Source organism: Amblyomma mixtum, chromosome 2, assembly GCF_055824585.1.
Source record: "Amblyomma mixtum isolate Tamu chromosome 2, ASM5582458v1, whole genome shotgun sequence".
Lineage (NCBI taxonomy): Eukaryota > Metazoa > Arthropoda > Arachnida > Ixodida > Ixodidae > Amblyomma > Amblyomma mixtum.
The window spans coordinates 63,014,921-63,040,256 of NC_143013.1; the positions used below are offsets into that span (position 1 = coordinate 63,014,921).

The 25,336-nt window shown below is 46.6% G+C and overlaps 1 protein-coding gene across 1 annotated transcript in view; it reads left to right on the plus strand.

Moving 5' to 3' along the window:
* The window catches only part of LOC149359531 (multidrug resistance protein mrp-7-like), a 51,032-nt gene extending 32,835 nt beyond the window's left edge, over positions 1-18,197 (plus strand). The window contains exons 15-20 of the mRNA XM_089567696.1: positions 640-744; positions 6,334-6,528; positions 8,786-8,944; positions 11,084-11,250; positions 16,266-16,460; positions 17,960-18,197. Coding sequence (XP_089423822.1) covers positions 640-744; positions 6,334-6,528; positions 8,786-8,944; positions 11,084-11,250; positions 16,266-16,460; positions 17,960-18,107 — 969 coding nt within the window. The 3' untranslated portion in view covers positions 18,108-18,197. The remainder of the gene's footprint in view (positions 1-639; positions 745-6,333; positions 6,529-8,785; positions 8,945-11,083; positions 11,251-16,265; positions 16,461-17,959) is intronic.
* The last annotated feature ends 7,139 nt before the right edge of the window (positions 18,198-25,336 follow it).

The window sequence follows — 25,336 nt, forward strand, 5'->3', positions numbered from 1 at the left end:
GACGTGCAGGTGCTGTCTGTGCCCAAAATAAGGAGGTAAAAGGTCTTTGAAGGTGAGGACAAAGGTTCTCCTTGCACTAGAAGGATCTGCACCTTAAGGGGTGGGATACGTGCTCCACTACGCAACTGCAAAGAGAACCATGCCTCCTGGTTGCTTGCGGATAAACAGCACATCTGCTGTGAAAATATAGAGTAAAAGTCTTTCTTTCTAAGCCTAGGAGCAGGGCTCTCTATTAGCCCTGGAAGCTAAAACTTCCTATTGATGAGTGCGTTGGCTCTTCTCAATAGAACTTGTCGGTCTAGTCGGTTTATAATGGATTGAAAGAAAGAACTGTGCCAACAAGACACAGATGGTGAAGAGGCAAATACGCACTCAAGCGCGTTTGTTCGCGGATTTGCCCTTTGACGGTCCGTGTCTCGTTTGCGCAGTTCTTCGCATCTCTTCCCAAGTTTAGGAGGCCAGAATCGATGACGATGCCAAACGAGTCACACAGCATGGCGCATAACTTTACCCGATAAACATGCAAGAAAACAGCGCACAGAGACGGCTGCTGTGTATGCAATGCACTTATTTCTGCATTCATGTCTGCTAATCACCAATTGTCCCGCCAAACAGTTGTGTGTGCTGTCGTGCTTGCAGGTATCATTCGCAATGCAAGCTGTATTCCAGGCCGTCTTTTGGACTATACAGGGAGATGTGGCTTTCAAGAGAGCATTGGAGTACACTGACATACCGGCAGAAGAGGCATGTTACCTCATTACGACTGCTTTCCTTAAATTTGATTCAAGATCTCATGGTGCAAGAGAAAACATTGAAAGTGACATAATTCTCTACGTTACCTTTGTAACTACTTTGGTGCTTATAAGCAGAAGTGATGTGTTGGCTTTATACGAAACCGCTAGCGCCTGGAATGAAAGCTGGAACAACCATCGTAATAAGCTGGTATGGCTGATGAGACGAAAGTCAAAAGTAGTGCTTCTTTAAACGATGTCACGGATCTCTGAGGCCGTCATGCTATTATATACGCCGTCATTCATTCAAAGGGTTGATCGCAAAATCATTTTTAGTCTTGACTTAACCAGTTTGAGTGTATTAGCGGGAAAACTTAAGGTCTAAAATTGTTAGCAGTAAATATGGCTACTGCTAGTGGAAAAACAACAACCCCGCGAGGATGAGGTGTAAATTTGAGTCTTACTACTAAAAGAATTTGGATGGAGTGCTTTTTACTGAATCTGGGTTCACTAGCATTTCAGACTTCCAGCTGCCCTGGCAGCACGGAGAATTTGATCTCGGCATAAATCTTATGCAACAGAGAACATGGAGCTCAAAAATTGCTTCAGCAGGATAAATAACTCCGAACCTTTCGAGCAAGCTTGGACCTGCTCTGCTCACGAACTACAGACTAACAAAATACGCGCGCAGAGTTAATCCCCTCTCTTTTAGTTGGCTTTTAGGGCATTGAGATGCGAATGGGTGAGATTGTATCCAGTGTAATGGCTGAGCGCATTGACCGATTCAGGTGTCTTTTTCTTTGTTTCAGTTGAAAACAAAGTATTTTTCCGCCTACGCCGTAAATTCACGTCTCCAAAAGATTATATGTTTGTAAAGTAGCGCAGAATGGAAGTAGTTAGTTTTTCACATGAATGAACACAGTTTCATATAGGTTGCCAAAATGAATTTAATTACTCGAACTAGGACATTTAGGCACGTACCTGAATGGCTGAGAGGCGAATTATAGCGATAAAACTGTGGTACTCATTAGCATCTCCGCAGCATTGAAATGCCACGGTTTACCAAACACACACTCTATGAATTGTGGTTTGACTTTTTGTTACAAAGGTGCGCATGACGCGTAATAGTTATGTTATTTCTGGCGGCACTGTCTTTCTGTAAAAAAAACTGCGTCGTGAGGGCTAGGAAGCTGACCATTTCGACAAATATTATCTACTACGTTCGCTAGAGGACCCAGAAAAGTCCCGTGCCTGAGATAGGAAGGATGGCATATTCAACCGAAGGAAAGACACTGCGGGGTATAGCACACTTCGAGAAAAACCTTCCGATTTCCTTTGTGCACAGCGGTATACACAGCATGTGAAAAGGTTCATCAGACCATTTGCCGTGGTGGCGCCAGCGGTGATCTCTAATCTTACTTAGGTTGGTTTATTGGGGTTTAACGTTCCAAAGCAACTCAGGCTATGAGAGACGCCGGAGTGAAGGGCTCCGGAAATTTCGACTACCTGGGGTTCTTTAACGTGCACTGACGTCGCACAGTACACGGGGCTCTAGAATTTCGCCTTCACCGAAATTCAACCGCCGCGGCCGGCATCGAACCTGCGTCTTTCGGGTCAGCAGCCGAGAGCCGTAACCACTGAGCAACCGCGGCGGGGCTAATCTTACTTACCAAAATTTTAACAGTATTCTACCCATCTAAACTGTGTACGTAACATCCACGAGTAAAGAGTTCTTAAAGTGAACGCGCAGGCGACAAACGACAGATGTAGGGTTCGGTGCAGGACTAAAATGATAGAGTCAGTTCAAGACTTTGTTTACCAGGCGGTATTATCACACAGCACCTCCTATGCTTAACAAACGGAGCACTGTGTCAACGAATGACTGCAGGAACACAAAAATGTCTAAAAAGAATACAACGTATATATGATACGGCAGCGCAGAGATCAGTATGTAAGGAACCACCCTAATTCAAAACAGCAGGAATATTCGGCAGGTTCCAAGGCAGAAGAGAGAGCTACTGTAGAGGCAGAGAACATGATGTCAGGCAAGGACGACACGTGAGAGCGCAGTCTGTCACCCTCCTCGATAACGAAACAGAACTGCTAAAGTAATTCCGAAGTTTCGCACCTCCTTCAAGCTCAAGAACGCATAACACACAGATGGAAAACTCAAAAACACAATAGGAAACTAAAACTCAAACTGGCACAGCTTCAGACCCAAATAGAACACCACAGTACCACTCTTTGCAAAGCTAACTGGAATCAGATTTGTGACAATCTCCGCGGCAATCTCTCCACAACCCGTGCCTGGCACCTCTTACGCCACATGCTAGACCCCACGAAATCTAAAACCCAGACACGCCTTAGCATTCGCCGCCTTACTCATAACCACAGGCAGGACACGAACGCCTTCCTCGCGCAGGTGAAATCAACATATACCACCCCAGGTGACCCTTGCAAGCACCCCGAGTACACGGGTCCACCTCAACCCCAGCTTGACGCCCCTATTACAGAGGCGGAATTTCGGACAGCCCTTTTGAAATTACGCAATACTGCACCCGGGGAAGATCAAATTACCAATGCTGCCATCCGAAACCTTGACGATGCGTCCATATCTCATCTAGTCACCCACTTTAACGAGTGCTGGAAGTCAGGTACACTCCTCATATCTCATCTAGTCACCCACTTTAACGAGTGCTGGAAGTCAGGTACACTCCCTGCCACCTGGAAGCATGGAAAAATCATATTTATTCCTAAACCCCACAAACCCATCAACATAGAGAATATCCGACCAATTTCTCTGACATCTTGTCTCGGCAAGGCATTCGAACACATAATTCTTGCCCGACTAACCACGTATATGGAAGACAACCACCTTTTTCCGCACAGCATGGTGGGCTTTCGTGCGTATCTATCAGCACAGGATGCCCTACTACAAATTACACATGACGTGCTTGATGACACGATCCCCCACCTCACTAAAGCTATTCTGGCGGTTGACCTCACAAAGGCATTTGACAGGATTCGACACGATGCCATTTTGCGAGAACTACAGGCACTACAGGTAGGCTCAAATACCTACAACTACGTTCGCGCCTTTCTCTCGGGCCGCACTGCCTCCCTGCACATAGCTGAGCTGAGCACACCACCTTATTCACTCGGCGAGCTTGGAACACCCCAAGGCGCGGTCCTCTCCCCCCTTCTATTTAATATTGCTCTCATCCCCCTAGCTCATAAACTCGCTCTCATCCCACACCTAAGGCATACCTTGTACGCTGATGACATTACGGCATGGACCACTCACGGATCTGATGGAGAAATTGAGGAAACTCTTCAATTAGCAGCTGACACCATCTCCGCTCATGCGTCATCTATTGGGCTCGAATGCTCCCCCTCTAAATCCGCGCTTCTCCTCATAAGACCGAAATCTGAAGCTAATTCGCCCATTCAAATCACTTTACAAGGAACCCCTATCCCCGTCACCCCCACCCTCCGTATCCTTGGCCTTTACTTGCAGGATTCCGGACGCAACGATCATACCCTTAAAACACTCAAGGCCTCCACGCAATCCGTGTTGCAACTTCTACGCCGCGTATCCTCCCTGCACAAAGGTTTAGACGAAGCGGATAGCATGAAAGTAGTGCATGCTTTTACACTTAGCCGCATTTTATACGCCACCCCATATCTTAAGCTGAACCGCATAGAAACAGAGCGAGTGAACGCCATGATTCGTCTAGCAACCAAGGCAGCCTTAAACCTACCCCGCAGCACTAGCAAAGCCAAGCTCCTTGAATTAGGCATGCATAACACCATTCAGGAACTTGTAGACGCGCACCTCCAGACACAGTATCTAAGACTTGCCGCGAGCGCAACTGGCAGGCATATCCTCGCTTCCCTTCGCATCAACATTCCCGCTAATCAGACATCCCTTATAGCCATTCCTCGACACATTCATACCCCCCTCGTTGTGAAACCTTTTCCCCGGAACATTCATCCCCAGTACCACATCCCTCGCCGCATGGCTCGCGCTAAGGCCCTACACAAGTATTACGGACAAGCCCAGGACGCCATTTGGGTGGACGCCGCGTGCACAACTCATGAAGCTGCAGCTGTTGGTTACAATCCAGCCCTAGCACAGCCCCTCACACACCGCCTTCCCTCGGGCTGTACGTCTGAGGAGGCAGAGGAAACCGCCATCGCCCTAGCCCTTGTACATTCCAATGCAAACTACATCTTTAGCGACTCCAAAACGGCTCTGTTCAACTTCGCGAGAGGCAGGATTCGCGCCCCTGCTTGGAAGTTGTTGAACACCCCCTCCAAAAACTTACCACGCAGGGTAGAGCTCCAGTGGGTGCCGGCTCACTCTGGGAATCCAGGAAACGAGGCTGCCGATAAATTGGCCCGAGGTTTGATTTGCCGGGCTCAGGACGGCCTCGGTCCAGGTTTCTCGAGAGAGCGGGCGCACACCTTTGCAGAGCTCACGCAAATGCCCCGCTTGGACCGTCGGACTTACCCTCCTCCACACCCCTCCCTTACCCATTCCCAACAGATCCTCTGGAGACGCCTCCAGACCCGCTCTCTCTCATCCCCTTAGCTGCTATCTCTCTACTGTGGCACCTCCCCTGCATGCACCCTGTGCGGCGACCCTCACGCCACACTCTCCCACATCCTTTTCGGCTGCCCTGCTGATCCTCCCCCGCAGGGACAGCCCGCGTTATCAAGTTGGGAGGACTGGGAGGTCATGCTCTCGTCTCCGGACCCGCCATCGCAGCTTGCTGCGGTGCTTCGGGGTGCCGACGTCATGGACAAACACCGCATGAACGTTACGACGTAGAGTGGGACCGTGCGGTGGTCCAGGGACCCAAGGGGGGTCTAAACACACTTGCCATGATAAAGTTTTTCTCTCTCTCTCTCCGAAGTTTCGTTCTCATGCTTTCCAGCTCACATGTGTCCTCACGCTAAAAAGAAATTCAGTTCAATATGAGCGTTTTTCATTTACAACTTTCATAGGAAGCCATTGTACAACTTTCATAATAATAGAAAAGTGGATGTGTCCTCACGCTAAAAAGAAATTCAGTTGAATATGAGCGTTTTTCATTTACAACTTTCATAGGAAGCCATTGTACAACTTTCATAATAATAGAAAAGTGGAAATAGCGCGATCATGTTGATGGTCTCTTTCGACCTTGACCATTTCTAAATATCAACGCCCGTCAGTATTCAGGCTGAGGCATACCTTGATTCGAGATTTTGTGATGAGGTTGGGGAGGTGATTACTGGGCATGGGACATAAATGACCCACGCCACCTGATTTAGCAACCTTTCTAAAGGTCTTACGAATGAGCAGATGAAAACAGTAATGACGGGCTGTGCTTTGAAAGGCCTGAAGGACATACCGATGCGAGGAGAATTGGTAGCTGTCGTGTTCCATACGGACAGGCTTAGGAAACAGTGTGGTTGGGAAAATTAAAGATCGTTTCCGTGCATCACGAGCTCAACTCAGAAGCGAACGCTGGTAGTGGAAATATAATTTGGGTGCTACATCTTCAAAAAAGAAGGCTTTTAATCGAAGTAATGTACACATCAGCGGTAACCTTTCCAGGAAGCCACGTCATCGAGAAAGGCTACCATGCAGCCTTCCGTCTTTGGCAGTCCCGGCACTTTTTCAAAGTCAGGTGAAAACAACTGGCCAAGCCGAGGGGAAGTGATATTTGATCACTACAGTGCATCCTATCGACCTGGCATCATGGAGGACACACTGAAGGACATATGTTTCGTGGCGCGACCGGGAGAGAAGGTATACGGCTTTCTGAGATTTAGCATTTTTCACTTTACTTCAGTTTCCGAGAGAGAGCTTATGAATACTTGCTAGCCTAAAAAGCGCTCGCATTTAAAGTTCTTTGCCACAGGATCGGCGAGCACTACTGACATGAGAACCACGACGGCTAAAGAAATTGAAGAGAACTGGTTAACTAACTTCGAGAACAAAGCTTTCACTCGTTATAAGAGGACAAAGTAAACGCTGCACAATCATCAGTTCTGAAAGGTTACTGCAACTGCATGCGTGCTGATTTCATTACGACATTGAGAGCTGATTAGGAGAAAGCATTTAATTAAGTCGAAACCTGAGCAGTCATGCAGGCATTGCTTAACCAGGCTGTAGAAGAGCCATATATAAAAATACTGAAAAATATCTGTAGCGGATGCACAGACACCATAGTCCTGCATAAAGAAAGTAGCGCAACAACAATTAGCAACGGCATTAGGCAGAGAGGAACGGCCTCTCTGGTGCTATTCACCCATTGTTTACAGAAGGTATTCAGTGAATACGACTGGTAACTGTTGGGGATAAGAGTTAATAGAGACTAACTTCATAATATGTGATTTTCTTATTACACCGCCAGCTAAGTAACTTAAAGAACGAAACGAAATGAATAATATATGATGTAGAGCAGGAAAGCAGGCCGCTGCGTCTAAAAATTGTTACGCACAAAACTGATGTTCAACGTTCGCGGAAGAGAACATCACTTTACGGTAGGAGGCGAAGCGTTTGAAATATAAAAGGAATGCATCTAATTAGAGCAAGTATAGTGACAGCAGATCCGGATGTCAAAATAGAAATCATTAGATGAATAAGAATAGGGTGGAGCGCATTTGGAGTTACTCTGAGGTAATGAATGGCCGCTTCCCAACATCCCTCAAGAAGAATGTATCTAACAACTATAACTTACCTGTACTCACCTATGGGCAGAATCCTAAAAGCTATCGAAAAGGGTTCAACTTAAATTGAAGACAACGCAGTGAGGTATGGAAAGAAAAATGATAGGTGTAGCGTTAAGAAACGATCCGGATCAGCCTCGCTAGGTCCGCTGCAGGGTACAGGCCTCTCTCATGTCTCTCCTTTGCCAGCTGCAGCCACCGTATCCCCGCAAACATTTTGATCTCAATCGCCCGCCTAACTTTATGCCGCCTCCTGCTGCGCTTCCTTTTTTGTTGGAATCCGCTCCGTTACCCTTAAGGACCAGCGGTTATCCTGCCTTCGCAATACATGCCCTGCCCGAGCCCATATCTTCCTCTTCTTTTCGACTAGGATATCATTAACCCGCGTTTGTTCCCTCACCTACTCTGCCCGCCCTCGGTCACTTAACGTTACACTTATCATTTCTCTTTCCATAGCTCATTGCGTTGTCCTCAGCTTAGGCTCAGCCCTTTTTATTAGCCTTTATGCTTCTGCTCTGTAGGCGAGCACCGGTAAGCTACAGCTGCTGTATACTCTTCTCTTCAGGGATATTGGTAAATTGCCATTCATTATCTAACAGAACCTGCCATATGCGCTCCACCACATTACTATCCTTCTAGTTATTTCGCTCTCATGATTCGGATCAGAGGCTACTACCTGCCCTAAGTAGACAAATTATTTTACCTCTTCCAGCACCTCGCTACCAACTGTGAACTGCTTGCTGTTCCCTTACGCGACTGTTGAACATTATTTTAGTTTTCAGCATGTTAATATTAAGACCTACCATACTGCTCTGCCTAACTCATTGATCACGCTTTGCAGCTTATCTCCTGAGCGACATAGCAAGTCAATGTCATTAGCCAATAGCAAATTACTCAGGTATTCTCCATTAACTGTTATCCCTAGCTGTTCCCCATCTAGGCCTCGGAACCCCTCCTGTAAACATGCGGTGGATGGCAATGGCGAGATCATGTCTCCCTGCCTGACACCCTTCATTATTGGGATACTGCCTTCGTAAAGTTAGAAATATTCAAACATAACTGCTTCCTTAGCGCTGATGTGGCAGCGCTACTTGATGTTATTCCTTGTTTTCCTTTCGTCTGTATGATAAGTAAGCTGCTCATACCTACTGGCCACAGGTGTGGCGGTTGGGATACAAATGGATAAGTACTTCTAAAGAATGCACGCATTGTGTGGATTATTAAAGCTGTTGAAGCTCAAGTAAAAAGTTGATGACATATTGATCAGTTGTGGGCTGGGAATGTTGAGGGTAATCAAAACATTGAGGTGTCGTTTAATTTATTTCTATCACTAGGTGGCCATAGTAGGTCGAACTGGTGCAGGAAAGTCATCCCTGGTCCTTGCATTACTACGCATGATACAATGTACTTCTGGAACTATCACTATTGATGATGCTGACATATCAACGGTACCGCTGAAGCGACTTCGAGCAGCCGTCAGCGTCATACCTCAGGTAATGAGCCAGGCGCGACAACTGATGTTATTGTTACGTCCACTAAACATGCAAGTTTTGCTTCACTTAAAGATAATCAGCGACCGATGAGTCGGTAGCGGTGATAATATTTTGAGAGCAAATTTATTGAAGGTAATGTTTCTTTTTTCACAAGGTAGTTTAGAGGTAGAGTCAGTTGGCGCACATGTTGTTCACTAAAACCGTAGCTTGAGTGCAAAACAGAAAAACAAGCGGAAAAAAATGTGTGGCCTTGTTTAACCTGTTCTGAAGAAAAATATAGCTAAAAGATTACACGCGCCCTTGAGTTTTCGCCTAGATATTCGAATGAAATCTGAAGGGGGCGGGGGCATTAAGAAAATATTAGTATAATCGCGGAGGCAGCGCAGGGCATTTTCAAAATATAAATGGAAAGTGTGTTGTTGACGAAGGCAAAGAAAGCTTATGAATGAGAGAAAAACTACATATCCTGGCATAAGTTATTAAAAGCATTCGAACTTGCTCAACATGTGTAATGCGCATAACCAATAAATTGACATTCGGTGCAGCTGAGGAAAGAGTAGGCTAAAATGGGAAAAAAATTGAGCGTGGGTTTTCTACAAGTATCGAATCTCAAACCTAGCAGCAAATTATTCAGTTGCTCCCCGTGCGGTCCTGGCCAGTTCCTGCATGTGTTCAAGAATTAAATTGCTCACTGAATGCAAGCAGTCTCCTGCAACATAAGCCAAAAAGTAACCGACAAAAGCGCTGAAAATGCAAAAACAGTTCAAGCATTGTTTGGTAGACACAAACAGACGATAGCAAAATGCGGGTGCGGCCCCTGGATTTTTCGAAAAGTGATCTTGTCAGTGAATGGCCCCGATGTTCTGAGAGCCAAATGAAAACGATAGCATATATATATATATATATATATATATATATATATATATATATATATATATATGCATAAACTTAGCGCTATCGCCAGATTATTAATCAGCAATTTTTACGGCTCGCCATGTCCTAAAATACAACGTTCTCCGAGCCGTTGAAATGACATTTCTTCCTTTTCTATTGCGCACTTTCGCGGAATGAATACATGGCCGCAACGGTCACGTTTCTCTGGGTATTGCGTAGTATGTGTTTAGAGACGAAGTGTCCTAAAAAAGTATATTCTTCTCCAGTGCATTTCGCGTAGCGTAAAGGCCTATTTTGGGGAGTCGAAAATAGACCAGCAAAGACAATCTCGAAAGAGACAGTTGCTCGTCGAGCAGTGGAATGAAGGTCCATCTTCAACGGATGCCATCAGTGTTGAAAGGAACCGGCGTCGCGTCTAACAGATGGTGTTACGTCAGCCTCCCCGTTGCTGTGGCAACGCGTAACGTCATCTTGGTCTCTCCACCGCAGCCAGGAGGAGCCGGTCGTGCCGCGCTAATCGAAGAGTCTCGCCATGGGAGTCACCGACGAGGAATATATATCTGAATCTAGTGTTCTACTGCTTCTGCATTGTACTGCTTTCGCAACCAACCAGGTTTAACCAGAGCTAAACCACACCAATTTTTCAACATCTGTAGCATTGTTGAACGCGGACGAACGTTTGCGTCCGAAGTGACGCTAATTAATGTCGGTCTATAAATGCTCTTTCTCTCATTCCTGGTGAACAGGAAAGCAGTAGTAGCGATTTATCCGTAAACAGCTGGAAAGGTTTATCGCCTGAATTCCTTCATTTACGAAAGCCTCCAAGCAAGAGTGTATGGCCTGTAATTATTTTGCTTGTAGAAAATGCGACAGTAGCAAACACCAAAAATACGTAAATAAAGGTTGAGTGAAATTTTCTCAGCCAACACGATGGCCCTGTTTCATTCATGATACTCGTAGAACACCCCAAGTGTACTCCATCCTCCAATAATTAATGAGAAGCAGCACACAGACCCAGTAGGTAGAGGACCGAGGACAGCTCGGGCCCGCATATTCATGCCCGGGCTCGACCGAGGCCCGGCGAAACACCGCATTTTCCGGCTCTGCCTGGCCCGCGGACCGGACCGGGCTGTTAATTTACGGCACCTCTGCCGAACAGTTTTGACTGGATAAATAGGCTCAGCATGCATCTAGAAAATTCATTTAGTGCGCTGAATCTGCTACTAATCTCATATTTCCTTTTAGGACTCTTCTTTGTTTCGTGGAACCCTTCGCGACAACTTGGATCCGGAAGGCTCCCATACGGAAATGGAGCTCAGGAGAGTCATTGGTAGCGTACATATGAGCGATTTTGTGGAAGGCTGCGCGGAAGGAATGCGCTTCGCAGTTTCAGAAAAAGGAGGCAACCTGAGGTACGTAAAATGATTCGGTTATAGAGAATGAAAGCGCTCTTGCCGCAAAGTGATTGTAGTGAGTACGTCTGCCGGATGCATTCATTGCATGTGTTCACTGGCTCTACAGTAGGGTTTTCACGAATCACTCGAGTCTGCAGTCTATAGCACTTAGCGAGCGTTTCTATGTTCTAGGGACGCTGCTCTCTCGTCGTAAAAAAATATTGTCTTTTCTATTGCACGATGAAGTGTATTCCACATATTGAAGCTCAAAGCTGTGCCTGTTGAAAACTGCGAACCAGGCTTTCGGCGGGCACGTTGAAATCCATTTCTGGTGCTTTAAATTTTCGTCTTTTATGTCCCTTTCTTCTCCGCCCACGTACACTTGCGCAATGCTTGGAAGGCTAAAGAACGATGCACGCCGCATAAATTGGCTGCACCCATCCTGTCGACTCCTTTCGGCCTTCGCCATAATACCAGCCTTTTGTTACTCAGTTACTCTAATACGAGTTCTCCGTAACCTACCTGCAGGATTTCAACTCCTACAAGCTTTTACTTTGAATAATGCAGACTTGCTTAATGGGAATTTTGAACTGAAACGAAGAAATCAACAGACGCTCGGATATGTTAAGAAAAAAAATGCACTATTGTGCACCGCGTCAAAATTTAAAAAGATGGCATTATCGTCATTACCATAGGGCAGCAGACGGCTGCGAAACAAATGCGCCTGCGTGCGCACGTGCCCACGAAAGCGAGGTATTGGAGAATTCTGGTGCCGATGGGATGAGAGACTTCTAGAAAAAGAGATTGGGAAAAGGTGCGAAAGTGCATAGTACAATTCGAGATGGCGTCACGGCCTCAGTTCCGCTGAAAACAAGAATTGGTGCATGCATATATATGGCGCGGTGGCTACAAGCGGGCCCAGAGGGAAACTGGCAGAGCGTGACCGCCGGGCATCGCGAAATGCTGCTGCCGATAGCCGGCGTAAACAGGCGGTAAATGCGCGTGCGTAATAAGCCAGGCCGGTTACTTTATCCGTGCATGCGCCTTGTGCCGCCCATAATCTCCGGAAGTGGACAGCTAAGTTTCGCAAAGCGAGCTCGTCACGCGCTTCCAGTTGCCCTCTAAGTGCTAAAGGGGTCGTACAGCCCGGGTCAAAACATCTGACCCCCTCCCAGTTCTGAACCGTGCCACGCTGTGTACGGGCGGCGACTTACGATGCACTTCGGATGTCTAGACCGGCGCACGGCACTGCACTCGACACCAGGAGTGCGTCGTCAGATGATGCCCGCATAAAGCATGGCACGGTTCCGAACTGGGAGCTGATGCTCACAGACTTCAGGCTCCTACTGTACGTACTATAGGGGCAGAAGAGTCCAGTAAAAATGAGTGAATTGAAAGCGATGGGATTACGAGAAGCATAATGATCCGCCCAGAGATTAAGGAACAGAACCTTCAGTGTACGTGTCCATGGGAAGCCTTTTGGTCACTTTACCTCCAACCGCTGTGTACCGCAGGGCTCCGTCCTCGCCCCCACATTATTTAATGTAACTTTTATACCTCTTGTCCGAGCCCTAGAGAAAATTCCTTCTGTGCGCGTCCTTGCGTACGCCGACGACATAACCTTGTGGTCCTGTAATCCAGATGCGTCTGTGCAACAGTCGGCGCTTCAGCAAGCGCTGGATGCCTTAACATCACGACTACCCCCTTTGGGTCTGACCCTCTCGTGTAATAAATCTTGTTTCATTCGCATTGGCAACAGAAGTGGCTTACGGAAAGCAGCACCTTTTACCTTCACGGTAGATAATTCTCCAATTCCTCAAGTTGAAAGTGTGCGTGTTCTAGGTCTTCTACTTCATACATCTGGGACTGGGACTCCGTGGCTAAACGCGACCCGTAAATCGGCTCACGCTACTCTCGGTCTGATTCGACGCATAGCTATGCGCTCTGGCGAAGCGCGTTTTGATACTGCCCGTCAACTCGTGCGCTCCATCCTTCAGCCGCGGATAGTGTACCAAGCGCAATTTCATCGCCTCACCCGCCGACAGTGGGACTCCCTTGAATCATTCAATCGGGAGGCTATGCGCGCCATAACTTATCTTCCGCGTATCACACCCATACCCATTCTGCAAGAGCACGCTCAACTTAATACATTGAGTGAACTTATCGACCAGCGTGAGGCAAACAGAGCACGCAAGATGTCGCTTCAGCTTCATCGTTTACAGACTCTTCCTTCATGGTCATACTGTCAGCTCACAGACAATCGCCCCTCTGCTTCGACGCCGATATCAGCCGCCCATCTTCCTTCAGGGTGCATAATATACACCGATGCATCACACACAGCAGTGCAGGGAGTTACTGCAGTTTACAGTCCCTCACATCCTCATCTCAACTCCCGCGCTACATATAGCACGGATACTTGCTTCCCCCTGGCCTTGGAGCTTCAGGCGATACACAATGCCATTGCTTCCCTTCCCCTCGTACCTACTTTCGATATTGTACACATTTACACCGACTCCCTTGCCGCCCTTAAGCAGCTTAAGGCTGTCCGGCGAACATTCCAAGTTACACAATCCATTCACCAACTTTGCACAAAATACCCCTGTCCTGTGCGTATACACTGGATTCGCGGGCATGCCCAGGATCCGCATAATATCCATGTGGATGCAATGACACACCTTGACACATCCGATATCCCGCCACCTTCCCCTCTTCCCTCAGATCCGTTCCTGTCCCATGTTTCCGAGAAACAGTCTTTGCGTCAGCGAGCACGCGCTCTAATTCCTCCGTGTTCGTACCCTCTACCCCGGAGTCTCACTCGGGAGGAGGAGGTATCTGTAAGCCGGATTCGGGCAGGAGCGGCTCTGACTCCTTCTGTGCGTCATCGGTGGCGTGACAAACGTTACGAAGTGACAGACAAGTGTCCCCATTGTGGTGCTGCGCCCGACCAGTGTGATGAAAAACACTTGCTGTGGACTTTCCCGGCTACAGCTTCCGTGCGACGACGTTTACTAAGAAAGGTTGGCCTGCGATGGGACGTTGCAGACGACTATACCAAGTGGACTCTAGATAATAGCTATATCACGAACTTTTGCCGCTTTTTAAGCGAGGCTTGTTTGCACTCCTTTTTATAACTTTATTTCCTTTTTCATTATGCCTGATGGCAAACAGCTCGAATAAAAGAAAAAAAAGAGTCCATTACGCGCAGCCACTGGCTCAAATGCATCGCTGCGTCACCAGCATCACTTTGTGGTCCGAGAATGGCAAGTGCATTCGCCCGCCAAAAGGTGCTGTTCTGGAAGCGTCTGTTCTGCCTCCCTTGAGCCCTGTCGGAGAGGCAGCTTGTACGATGAGTCGCCAATCTGGCATGCTTCTCGGTGCATACCGCCACTGTGCCTTTCTTTCAACAGCTCGCTGCTGCGGGCTGCTGTTGAACTTCCTCACGCGTCAATCCGAAGAGCCATTATCAGACGACCACCCCATCCAGCAGGAATGACCGAGGAAATATATCGTCACCAGCGATGTTTTTTTCTGGTGTTCGCGTGTCCAAGGCCCGTATTCTACAAGCTATACATTTTTCGTTTCGCGTCCATTCAGTCCTCTGTGAGCGGTCACTCAGATATACCCACGGCTTTCAAGCGTGTCTGGAAAGCAGCTTTGCCATTGGGTGGTTGGCGACCGTACCTCACCATTGGCTGAAATCGGATGCAATATGCAGCCAATGGGGAGGTGCATCGCAGCGCGCTGTCAACGGCAGGCGACGAGCCCGGAGCACTGGCTGCCATTGGCTGCAATATGCACAGGTGAGGTCCGGTCACCAACCGTAGATCAGTTGTTCAGCTCCATGTAGGTCTTATGATAGTAAGACATGCTGAGCTTGTTTTCTGTATTCAACAGACGTTCTCGTCACAGCGCCATACATTTGAGTAGCAACAAGGAAATTTAGTGTCCTGAGGCACATCCTCAATGGTGACGAGCATGTTACTGACAGGAAAACATTACTGAAGAGGAAGAGCAATAAGAAAGATATAAGTAGAAGAGCCACACTGTAACGGCGCGCAAGACGGAGACCAAGAACGAGGCAAGACAAACACAGCGTTGGCTAAAGAGTGAATAGTTTATTCAGAAAGGGCTTTCCATATAGGCCTACAAGCGCTGCCCCAATCAGTTCATATTGTCTTTACAGCAGTCACAGAGTGGAAACTAAATTTACCCTCGCCGGACCTAACCAGTGTTGACGGAGTAAACAAAAGGGCATTGAATTATTTCTCTCACTATGCCCTACAATGAGCCCTGTTTAAATGAGGCTTTGTTTCCACAAAATACTATTTTGCTATTTCGGGTGATACTCAGCCAGTTTACTGGATTGCTTGAATAGTATTCGAGGTTATTGTAGACCAAAACGTGCACTTATGTCCGAAAGCAGATACTCCCGGAGATGGCATGTTGGAGTATAAAACACAGAACTCTCTTTTTTGTGCTACTTTCAAGACGTGTCATCAAGAAATGTGACTTTCAAATTACGCCACTGCCGTGTCATTATTGTGAGGGCATGTCATGAAATTGTACTTAACAGTAGTGTCGAAGATTTCTCAGTACCACACAATGTATGAGTATGCACGTAGAGCAACTGTGAAATTGTACGTTTTTGTCTAGTGGCCGGTTCAACGAAGGAGGTACTGCGGGCATTTCTAACAAAAGTGACTTTCAAAATGGAGGCACAGTAGTGGGCCTCCTTTTTTGAGTAAGGATCCCCCCCCCCCCCCTAACTCCCTCATCCCCTCGTTTTCCGAACCTTGCCGCTCTGCATGGTGGCGCCACCTGACTAGGCCTGTTTCGACAGCGGGAGTGTTTCGTCGGATGTGGGGCGCCCATGCAAAGCGGCAAGCTTCGGAACACGACAGGGTGGGGCCTCTTACATTTGTCTACGACTGTACATGGCGGCTGTCTTGAGTAAAAGTTCGCGACATTGTATGAGAGCAATTAAGTTGCGCTAAAATTCTTCAATTTTAACCTTCTTGCCTCAACACTCGTAGTGCCGGCCAGCGCCAACTGGTGGCACTCGCTCGCGCACTTCTTCGGCAGACGAGGGTCCTCGTGCTGGATGAAGCCACTTCCCAGATGGACCCGGACACAGAGCGAAGGGTGCAGGCGACCCTACGGCAGAGTTTCGCCCACTGTACCCTTATCACAATAGCGCACCGAATCGAAACCGTAATGGATTACGACAGGTGAGCCATATGATTACTGCGGCTTTTTTGTGTGGGATACATGAAAGGATACAGGAAAACAAATAAAAAGAGCAGCATACAGGGGTACAATAAAGGATGAAAGTAAGTAAAGGATCATAGATTGCTTTTTCCAAGCTAATTCTGCAAAGCCGCATTCAGTAGTGATGTCAAATGCTTTGTCTAAAAGTGATTACTTACTAGCCAAATAAGTGAAGGCTTTTAGCTTCTAGCAAGAGAAGGCTTCTAGCCAAAGTAGCTAGCGGACGGCTGTGCGCAAAATACGGACTGCGTATGTTTTTGGATGTAGCGCTTGTTTGCGGCTATGAGCTTCACTCCGGTGAGGATGATGATGAGCATGCGTGCGGGTTCGTTCGAAAAAAAAAGGCTGCTTTAGTTGCCTGTGACTTTGAAATGCGCACTAAGACGGCTTCTATGGGCTGAATTCTCCCGGAAATATTACATAATGCTTTAAACGTTGGAAGGTGACGTGTATTTCAGGGCACTGCACCGTGTGGCGTCGTCATAACATGGTCTTTAGTCTTCCTTGTTCCAATCCGCCGTGACATAGGTGTCGTGTAAGCAAAGGAATAACCGTGCTTTGACTTTTGTGACTTGCTATGGCGGCTTTGAATCAGCAGGATGACTGATATTAACAGGCGTTTGTTGGTTTGTCATTCGAAAAAAAATTCCGACTTCCATGGTGCTCAAGAAAAAGGACAGGCGCTACAATTGAACCGTCTTGTGATCCGTACTTCTGCACTGTAACCTTTTATGCAGTAGTTTACTGCAGGCAGTGACATCTTCTCGATCTCTGGTGTCGTGTGAGCTACTGTTGTGCAGGTCACTGAGATACTGGTGATAAAATAGGTACAAGCTTTCCCTTGGCTTGGTGCTCGGCTTCTTTAGGGTGAATCGCATGGGAAATGGGTCTTCGACCCCACCTTGAGCAGACGAAACAACCATGTGCCATGGCGCTCTTTGGCCAGAGACGCCTTTGTGCCATAAACATTTTTCATCATCATTATAAGGCAGACCAAAATATTTAAAACAACCTAATCTTGCTTTACTCAATACGCAAAAGCAAATACCTCGGTCAGTGAAATGTAGGTTGAAAATACATAGAATATAATATTCCTAAGCATGAATTCAGCCCGTTATGCAAAATCTCCTGATCTTCTTAGTGCTTGCTCACATGATGCACATTGTAAGCCACCTACGTAAGGAGATGGACGCTCTGAAAATTATCGCTACTTTTTCCAACCAGTAATTCGATCCCAAGTATTCGTACAATCAAGTGCCGCAGATAGTGTCTATTGACGACTGCAAAGTGAACTTGCAGTCTTGAGCCCTTTTGGCACATTAACTTAGCCACTGACAAGAGAAAGTATGCTGCCGTAGATTCTTGCGCTGCTTAGCAACGCCACGTCTACCAAGTCATTTGTAGATACAATGCGAGCTTCCAGAAGGTGCCACAATTCTCTCTGCGTCTGTTTTTGCAGGGTGGTCGTCATGAGTGAAGGTCGAATCCTGGAGTCCGGTCGGCCGATCGACCTGCTCGCTAATGAGAGTTCAGCTTTTCGAAGCATGGCGCTAAACGCAGGCATCGACCCGGATTTGAAAGGCTCAGAAACGTCCAGCCAACTCTAATTCACTGTGTGCCCCGCAAAGAGCTATAAAGACAGCATAATGCTGAACAACGCCCAATCAGCGCTGTAGTACTGCAATGAAAAATGACCCATGAAGAATTGTAAATAGTGGGGAGAAAATGAAGAAAAACCAAAAATAAAGTTCCGTTCCTGCACTTTTCGCCGAAGTTTTCTGATGTAAATTTAATATATTGTACTTAAGAGCTCGGTCAGCTGTCTGTGTAATGTTTGTAAGACTTGTTATGTGTGCCTGCGGTACACTGATCTGCAATCTAAAAGTTAGAGTGCTCTTGGGTTTCAGTCACCTTTTTTTTACTAATGTCACAAACGATTGCTTTTATGGCATCCTGATAGGATCTGTAAACAAAACACCACTGCCTCTGACTGCAGCTGCGAACAATGATCGCTTCCTGTGTCACATGTAGCACTTTTTTCCAAGGTTTCAAGCATATGTCTTACTACAAGTACCTAGTTTAGACTCAATGAAAGAATAAATTCGGCATTAAACTGTCCTGACTAAAACATTTATTGTTTAAACTAGCCATAACGTTTCAAACAGAATGCGATGTAAGCTAGTTTCTCTCTTTTGCATTCAGCTTGTCGCAGAAAATCTGCAGGAATGATTCATGGACAGGCTTGTAAAGCACCCTGAAGTTGCACTCATACGAGCCCTTGCTGGGAACGGTGTCACGCTTGGAAATATTCGTTGCATTCGTGTGAACTCTATTTCAGGCTTATCGCTCAGATTTAAACTAAGGCAAGATCGGCGCCATGAAGACGGTCGCCAAATGCGGTTGGTTGGTTGGTTGGTTTATGGGGTTTAACGTCCCAAAGCGACTAAGGCTATGAGAGACGCCGTAGTGGAGGGCTCCGGAAATTTCGACCACCTGGGGTTCTTTAACCAAATACGTTATCAATGTTTGAAACAAAGGCGCAAATGGGACGAAGACAAAAAAGGAACGTGAAGCAACAGGACAAGCTCTTGTCCTGTTGCTTCACGTTCCTTTTTTGTCCTCGTCCCATTTGCGCCTTTCTGTTTCAGACATGACTGCGAACCAACTAACCCTAACCGAAGAACTTCTAGACCTTATCAATGTCGCAACGAAAACTTTTGAGAACGGATAAGAAAACAGTACACTCCAGAGATGAATGCTTATCAAACCTCATCAGAATGTGTAATCAGGTGAGTTGGTTTTCTGTCATCAATAGGGGAATGAATCGCAATCGAAAAAGTACGAGTAAAAATGGAGGGCAGAAAACAGCGTTTTTCAAGATGAATTTTTGGTTTTGTCGTGGCGGGAGACAACGGCTTTTTTTTTCTTATTATTGCCACTGAAAGAAACACGTGGGGCCGTGTCGCGTCAGTTTAGTAGCAAAAGAATCGAACTTTTTTAGAGACTGAAGACCTTGACCTGATCCTCAATTCGAAGGCCATTGTGGACTACCTCAAAAACAGCAATCCCCGCAAGGTTATACCAATCATCTATGAATGATTTTTTGAGGGCAAGCAAGTGGAAGCTTTCTACAATGCCATCGAGGTGGGCGCAAAGTAGGAGAGCCTCAGCCCTCCGATGTCCCAAAACGGGCCTACCTGAAGTGTCAGATAAGTAATATTTGTACTTTCCCTCTATGCCGTCTGCCTAACATGCACATTCATAAGGGAGAACTGAGCACTCATTCTCTGTGATTGCCGATGACGTAGCTGTCAATTCTATTAGGACAGTGACCCTCGGGAAATTACCTTGAGCTGTAGGTCACCCCATCTAAAACTTTTAAGATGGTAATAATGGCTTTCCTGCATGGCAACATTGTTTATGGAACGAAAATTGCTCCAGAAAATGTGTATACTGACAGCAATAGAATTCGCCTGCTGAATTTCTACCCGAGTATCTTTACGTACACATGCCCACCAAAGTTTCGGATGATTGATACCACCGAAAACTTGTGTATTTTGAACTGTAAACATGCAGCCGCGAAATGACCGGTGCGCTCTGCACTTCTGCGTGCGACTTTAATGATGTAACGCTAGGTTTCACGCTGCGACTCAAGGTAGCAAGGAAAAGAATATTCTTTGAGGTTTCTAAGTTCTGAAGACTATGTGCTTTACACACTATTTTGTATGTGTACGTTTGTGACTGTGCACTCTTAGCGCTTTCATGCTTAATGACAGAAGGTGAGCTCGGAAACGAAACCATGTCAGCGCTTTTATAAGGCGTAATGCTTGTGGTCTGCCTGTATCACTTATATATGACTTCTCTTCTATAGAAAGTGTTTGTGTATATGTATGTTTGCTGTGCGCGCGCGTCACTTTTGCCTATTGTCTTTTCTACATTACTTTTCCCAATATCACTACGTCACAGTACGACCAGCCCAAGGCCAATTTAGAGCATTTGGATAACCTTCCGTTACACGAAGCAACAAAAAGCAGCTTCTCACTGAGTGCTTCGTAGACGTCGCTACGCAGGTGTAAAGTAGTGCTGCGCCCTAACATTGACGCCGGTTATAAAAAGAGACCTGAACTTGGGCCACAGGTGTGCCGGAGATGTGAATTTTGCTATCAGCAATCTTGTTTTCTTCCGGTAAGCCACATACGCACAGCAACTACAGAGCGATGCCAGCACATTGTCAAGTTCCGTCACTGCTAAACCAGGTAATTTCTAAGACATAAGCAATTGTTTAGACAAGATTGGACAATAAAACCAAATTAAAAGAAGTACATTGTCTTAAATTCGAAACAGTACAGAATTTGGTTCTCGCCTCATGGCTGTGTGAACACACGCCCTCCTGCAAGCGGAGTCTGAAAGAAACCGGTTCGGCCCGGTCAAGCAACGATGCTTGCGGAGCAAAGCAGCCGATGCATTGAGACATTCCACGCGGCCGTCGACAGGAGAAATGTCCGCGAAGTAGGGAAACCTCATCAGGTCGAGGCTGCAGACGGTCCCTGTCTTTGGTCGACTGCAGGTACTGTAGCGCCCACCGCCTCTTTGCCGTCTGTTTAACAGTTGGGGTCGCACAGAGCAGCGGCGCAGGCATTCGCTGCGGGTGGGGAAGACTTGGCTGCTCGCTATATCTGGGCAGAGACCCTCGGGGAAGTTCCAGGGCTGGCAGTGCTTGCCGTCGAAAAACCACCAGCTGGAACTCACGTCTTCCCTGCATGGAGACATCGGCCGCGGATCTAAACAAAGAGGCACCTCTCGACAACAGACATGTCTCCCACTTATCTCCCTTCAGCTGCGACTAAAGGAAGCTAAAGGTTTGTTTTGAGTCAATGAAAAAGTGGCCCCTAATTCTGTCTTTTGATGATCACAGTTTTCCACTGCAGTGAGAAACGGCGGTCCTTGACTACGAAAGGGAGCAAAAAGACAACTAGAGAGCAGAGTTACTTCCAAAAGTTACAACCTGAAGAAATTCTTGTACATTCCGCAGCTGCGTTAGTCATAATGGCGTTGTCATGAAAAGCGCTCTACAGCTTCAGGAAGAGAAAGTACACTTGAGGTAATCCTGCGGGGGTGGGGAGGGGGGGACGTAGAGAGAGGGAGACACACGAGAGAGTTGCTCATATACTCACATGAAGATCATGACAGAGTTCCGCAAACGCAAGTACATTAAGTGAACATGAGAGGCCATAAGGGAAGGCCAAAAATTAAAATGAACTTAAAATTTGCGTCTTTCGAAGAATTCATATGGAGGTGCTCGCTCAGGTGATTAGTACCTCTCATAGGAGGTAAGAGATGAGGGTAAGAATGAGTTTCTTTTCAGAAAAAGAAGTGAGAAAAGTAGTCAGGAATACGCTATTCACATATTAGGGCAGCACTGAACGGATAGAAGACGTCATCAATGATTTTACAGCTTACCTGAAAATCTCTTGCTTAAAACCAAAATGTCTATTTCGCCAAATGTTCTTGAGAAGTTTTGCGAATTCGTGTGTTATTTTAAAGCATTTTTTTAGTCCTTGCTTTTTCCTCAGGTTTAAAAAAACGCATCAGGCATTTCATGCGGCATTTAGTTAAGTATTGTCGGTGTCGCGTGTTTATGATTTCTCTTATCGCACTCCACTAAGTAATTCAAGCAGCGACGACACATGAGGAGAGTTCGCCACTATCACTACCTAAAGTTACGTGTTAGAAGAAAAAGTTAAGTCGAAATGCACTTCTTAATAGAAAGAAAGGAAACGAGCACGTAGCATGTAAGTTTTTATGAAGAATTAAATCTTGTACGTTACATTTAAAACTCAGACAAACTCAACATGACTACTGCATTTAGTCCCAAGTTAGTCGATCTGTCGCATAGGCTGACATCTAGATTTCTGGAAGAGGTAGATTTACAGTTGAGATTGCAACATTGTTTAGGTCGCAATACGAAAGCTCTAGCCGCGAAAATGGGTTCAAGTTCACCACTCAACTGATCGATATCGATAATGCAGCGGCACCATGAGAAACAAGACGCGATGTTGCACTGTATTGACGCCAGGCGAAAAAAAAGAGCGGAAGTCACGAGATATAAAACAGTGCGAATGAAGTAGCTAGATAAAAGCACCTTGTTCTATTTTCCCCGCACATAACAATAACATCAGCACCGCCATCGTTGCTGCACTCTTAACTTAACGGCAATAATTTAGCGAATAAGTTATGACAGTGCGAATTCTCTATCGCCGAATCGACTTCATGATAGGCCTCAGTGCTTATTGCCGTAATGGCGTTGTCTCCGAGTCCTTTTCATGGTCCTCTTTAAAAAAACGGGCTAGGGGGCGATACCTTCGCGCACTAGCAGGGGTGGCAGCTGTCTCACTTTCAGAAGGTTCGAAGGCGGGCGCAAGTGAAGTCTTTACGCACCTGCATCTATTGCCCCGTTCTCTGCCGTTTTCTCCTCTACAGCTTGTATACAGCTGTACAGTACACCTTGCGTGTTGTTCTGGCCATGATCTTAAGCTTAAGCCAAAAGCACCTTTAGACGAACCGAAGATTACGGTTTTTTCTCTGCTAATGCTGAAAATTTTCTGAAATCTAGTGAAGGTTCCCCATTCCTTGCAGGCCCAATTTTTTGAGTGAAATCCCTCGTAAAAGGAATAATTCATTGAATGGGACCTCATTAAAGGTAATATGGGAAGGCGAGGATCAAGACAGCAGATGCCATAAGTTATATTGGAATAGAGAGGCAGCGGTTTTCATATGACATGGCTAATTCAATATCATTTGAAGAGGACTGTGTCCTGTATGACGGCAAGGCGGCTGTTAGTGATAATGGTGAAGTCGTGGTGATGGTGATGGTGATGACAATGATTGCCATATCTACCGGCTTCAGATATAGGACCTAGTCATGTTGCCACACAGGTATCTAGAATTTTCTACAGCCCTACGTCTTGGCCTATTTTACAATTCCTTCGGCATTCCCTAGCCACGTCTGTATATATGCCTTGCATTTTGTGTGGTATATAAATATGTCTAATAATAGGCACACCTAGAACATATGCCTATTTCTAGGCAAACCGCTAGGCATATCTGTAAGATGTGCCAAGAGAAGTGGCAGGACGAAGACGTGTGCCCATAAACTTGGATTGAAAGTGCTTGAAACTCGATGAAAGACAGCTGTATGCAAAGACCGAAGGAACTGCGTGGTTTGCGTCTACTCAGCTATCTCTGATCTACAATTTTCGTAACTTACCATTACGCACTTTGTAAGGCACGCTACAGATTGCCATGTGGCACAGGTACCTATAGCCCGATGAAAATTTGTTTGATTGGGCAGGAAGTTTTTATATTCGGTGCTACTCGCTATGCATGAGGCAACAGCGAACATCGCAGAAATCAATTAGAAACTCCCCCGAACTTGTTTTCACATGCTATCTCAAAAGGCCTCGGGCGGCTTGTAAATATGATTTTGGCATCGGCGCTCAAGCAGTGTTCTCTGATTAAGTAAATGAAAAAAATCCGGCAGAGACACTTGAGGCTGCCTACTTTTTGGATTGCGAAAGCATGTCGTGGACGCAAGACGCAGGCATTTCGTTGCGATTTGCGGACTGGGCTAATCTAGGCGGTGATTGTATTTTTTTTTACAGCTAAGACATCACCCACGCACATACACACGTTCGTGTGACACCGCCAGGAACGCTGCATGACGAGAGGTTGCATCACAATTTTGATACGAAATTCTGTGAATGCATACAATTGAAAGTTCATATGACGTCGGTCCGAAAACCTGTCGCAAACTAGTCTCAAACTTGGCTAGCACAGACATAAGCTACATGCAACGAGAAATGTTATTACACCGGCAGGAAGAGTCTACGCACGCGGCTGCCTCACAATACTGTTAGGAATGTCGGGAAAGCTGGTGCCACACGTATGTTGGCCAGTGACAGGTATATATAGACGAAAGACACGTGTAGGTTTATGTGTAGGTTTAGTGGTGGTGCTTGGCTTGTTGTGTGCGTCATACGGCCGCTTGATGACGTCACTCTAATTTTTCTTCCCAAAACTGGGATTTTCTTGAGCATGTGCGAGTACACACATACGCACGCGTACGCGCACGCACACGCACACGCTCACACACACACACACACACACACACACACACGCGCACACACACACACACACACACACACACACGCACACACACACACGCACACACACACGCACACACACACACACACACACGCACGCACGCACGCACGCACGCACACACACACACACACACCGGAATTTCTCCTAATGGTAGTAGTAATGCAATCTTAGAAATCCTCCTTACTTGCTGCACGAAGAAAACAGCGTCGTCTCGAAGCACGACTCCGCAGGCAGCTCTCCATGGACGCAGCGTTGTTTGCAGGCCCGAAGAGTAGCGAACCGGTTGGGTGACCGGTTGCACACTTGTGTGTGATCCGTAACGGTCCGCACGCATGAGCGAGTCGTGTGCCGGTAGTAAGTCTCATCACGTAGCGCCGAGCAGTAGGTATAGAAGGCCGTGCCGCACCTAAGCATAGTCTGGATTCGGAGAGAAGTTATGAGTACCGCCATTCGCTACTTTTTCTCCAAAGCCATACAGTGTGCCAACTGGCGAATGCGGCTCAACAAACGTAAAAATATAAGCAACGTTGCGGCTAACTGCAAAATGGGTAGTATCACCAAGAGGACGGACTTTAAGAATAAGGCTGAATTTCATTCATATTTCCTCGCCCTGATGATCCTTCCGTTAACTCCTTGTTAATCCATAAATAGCACAAACCCCTTCAAAAGCTCG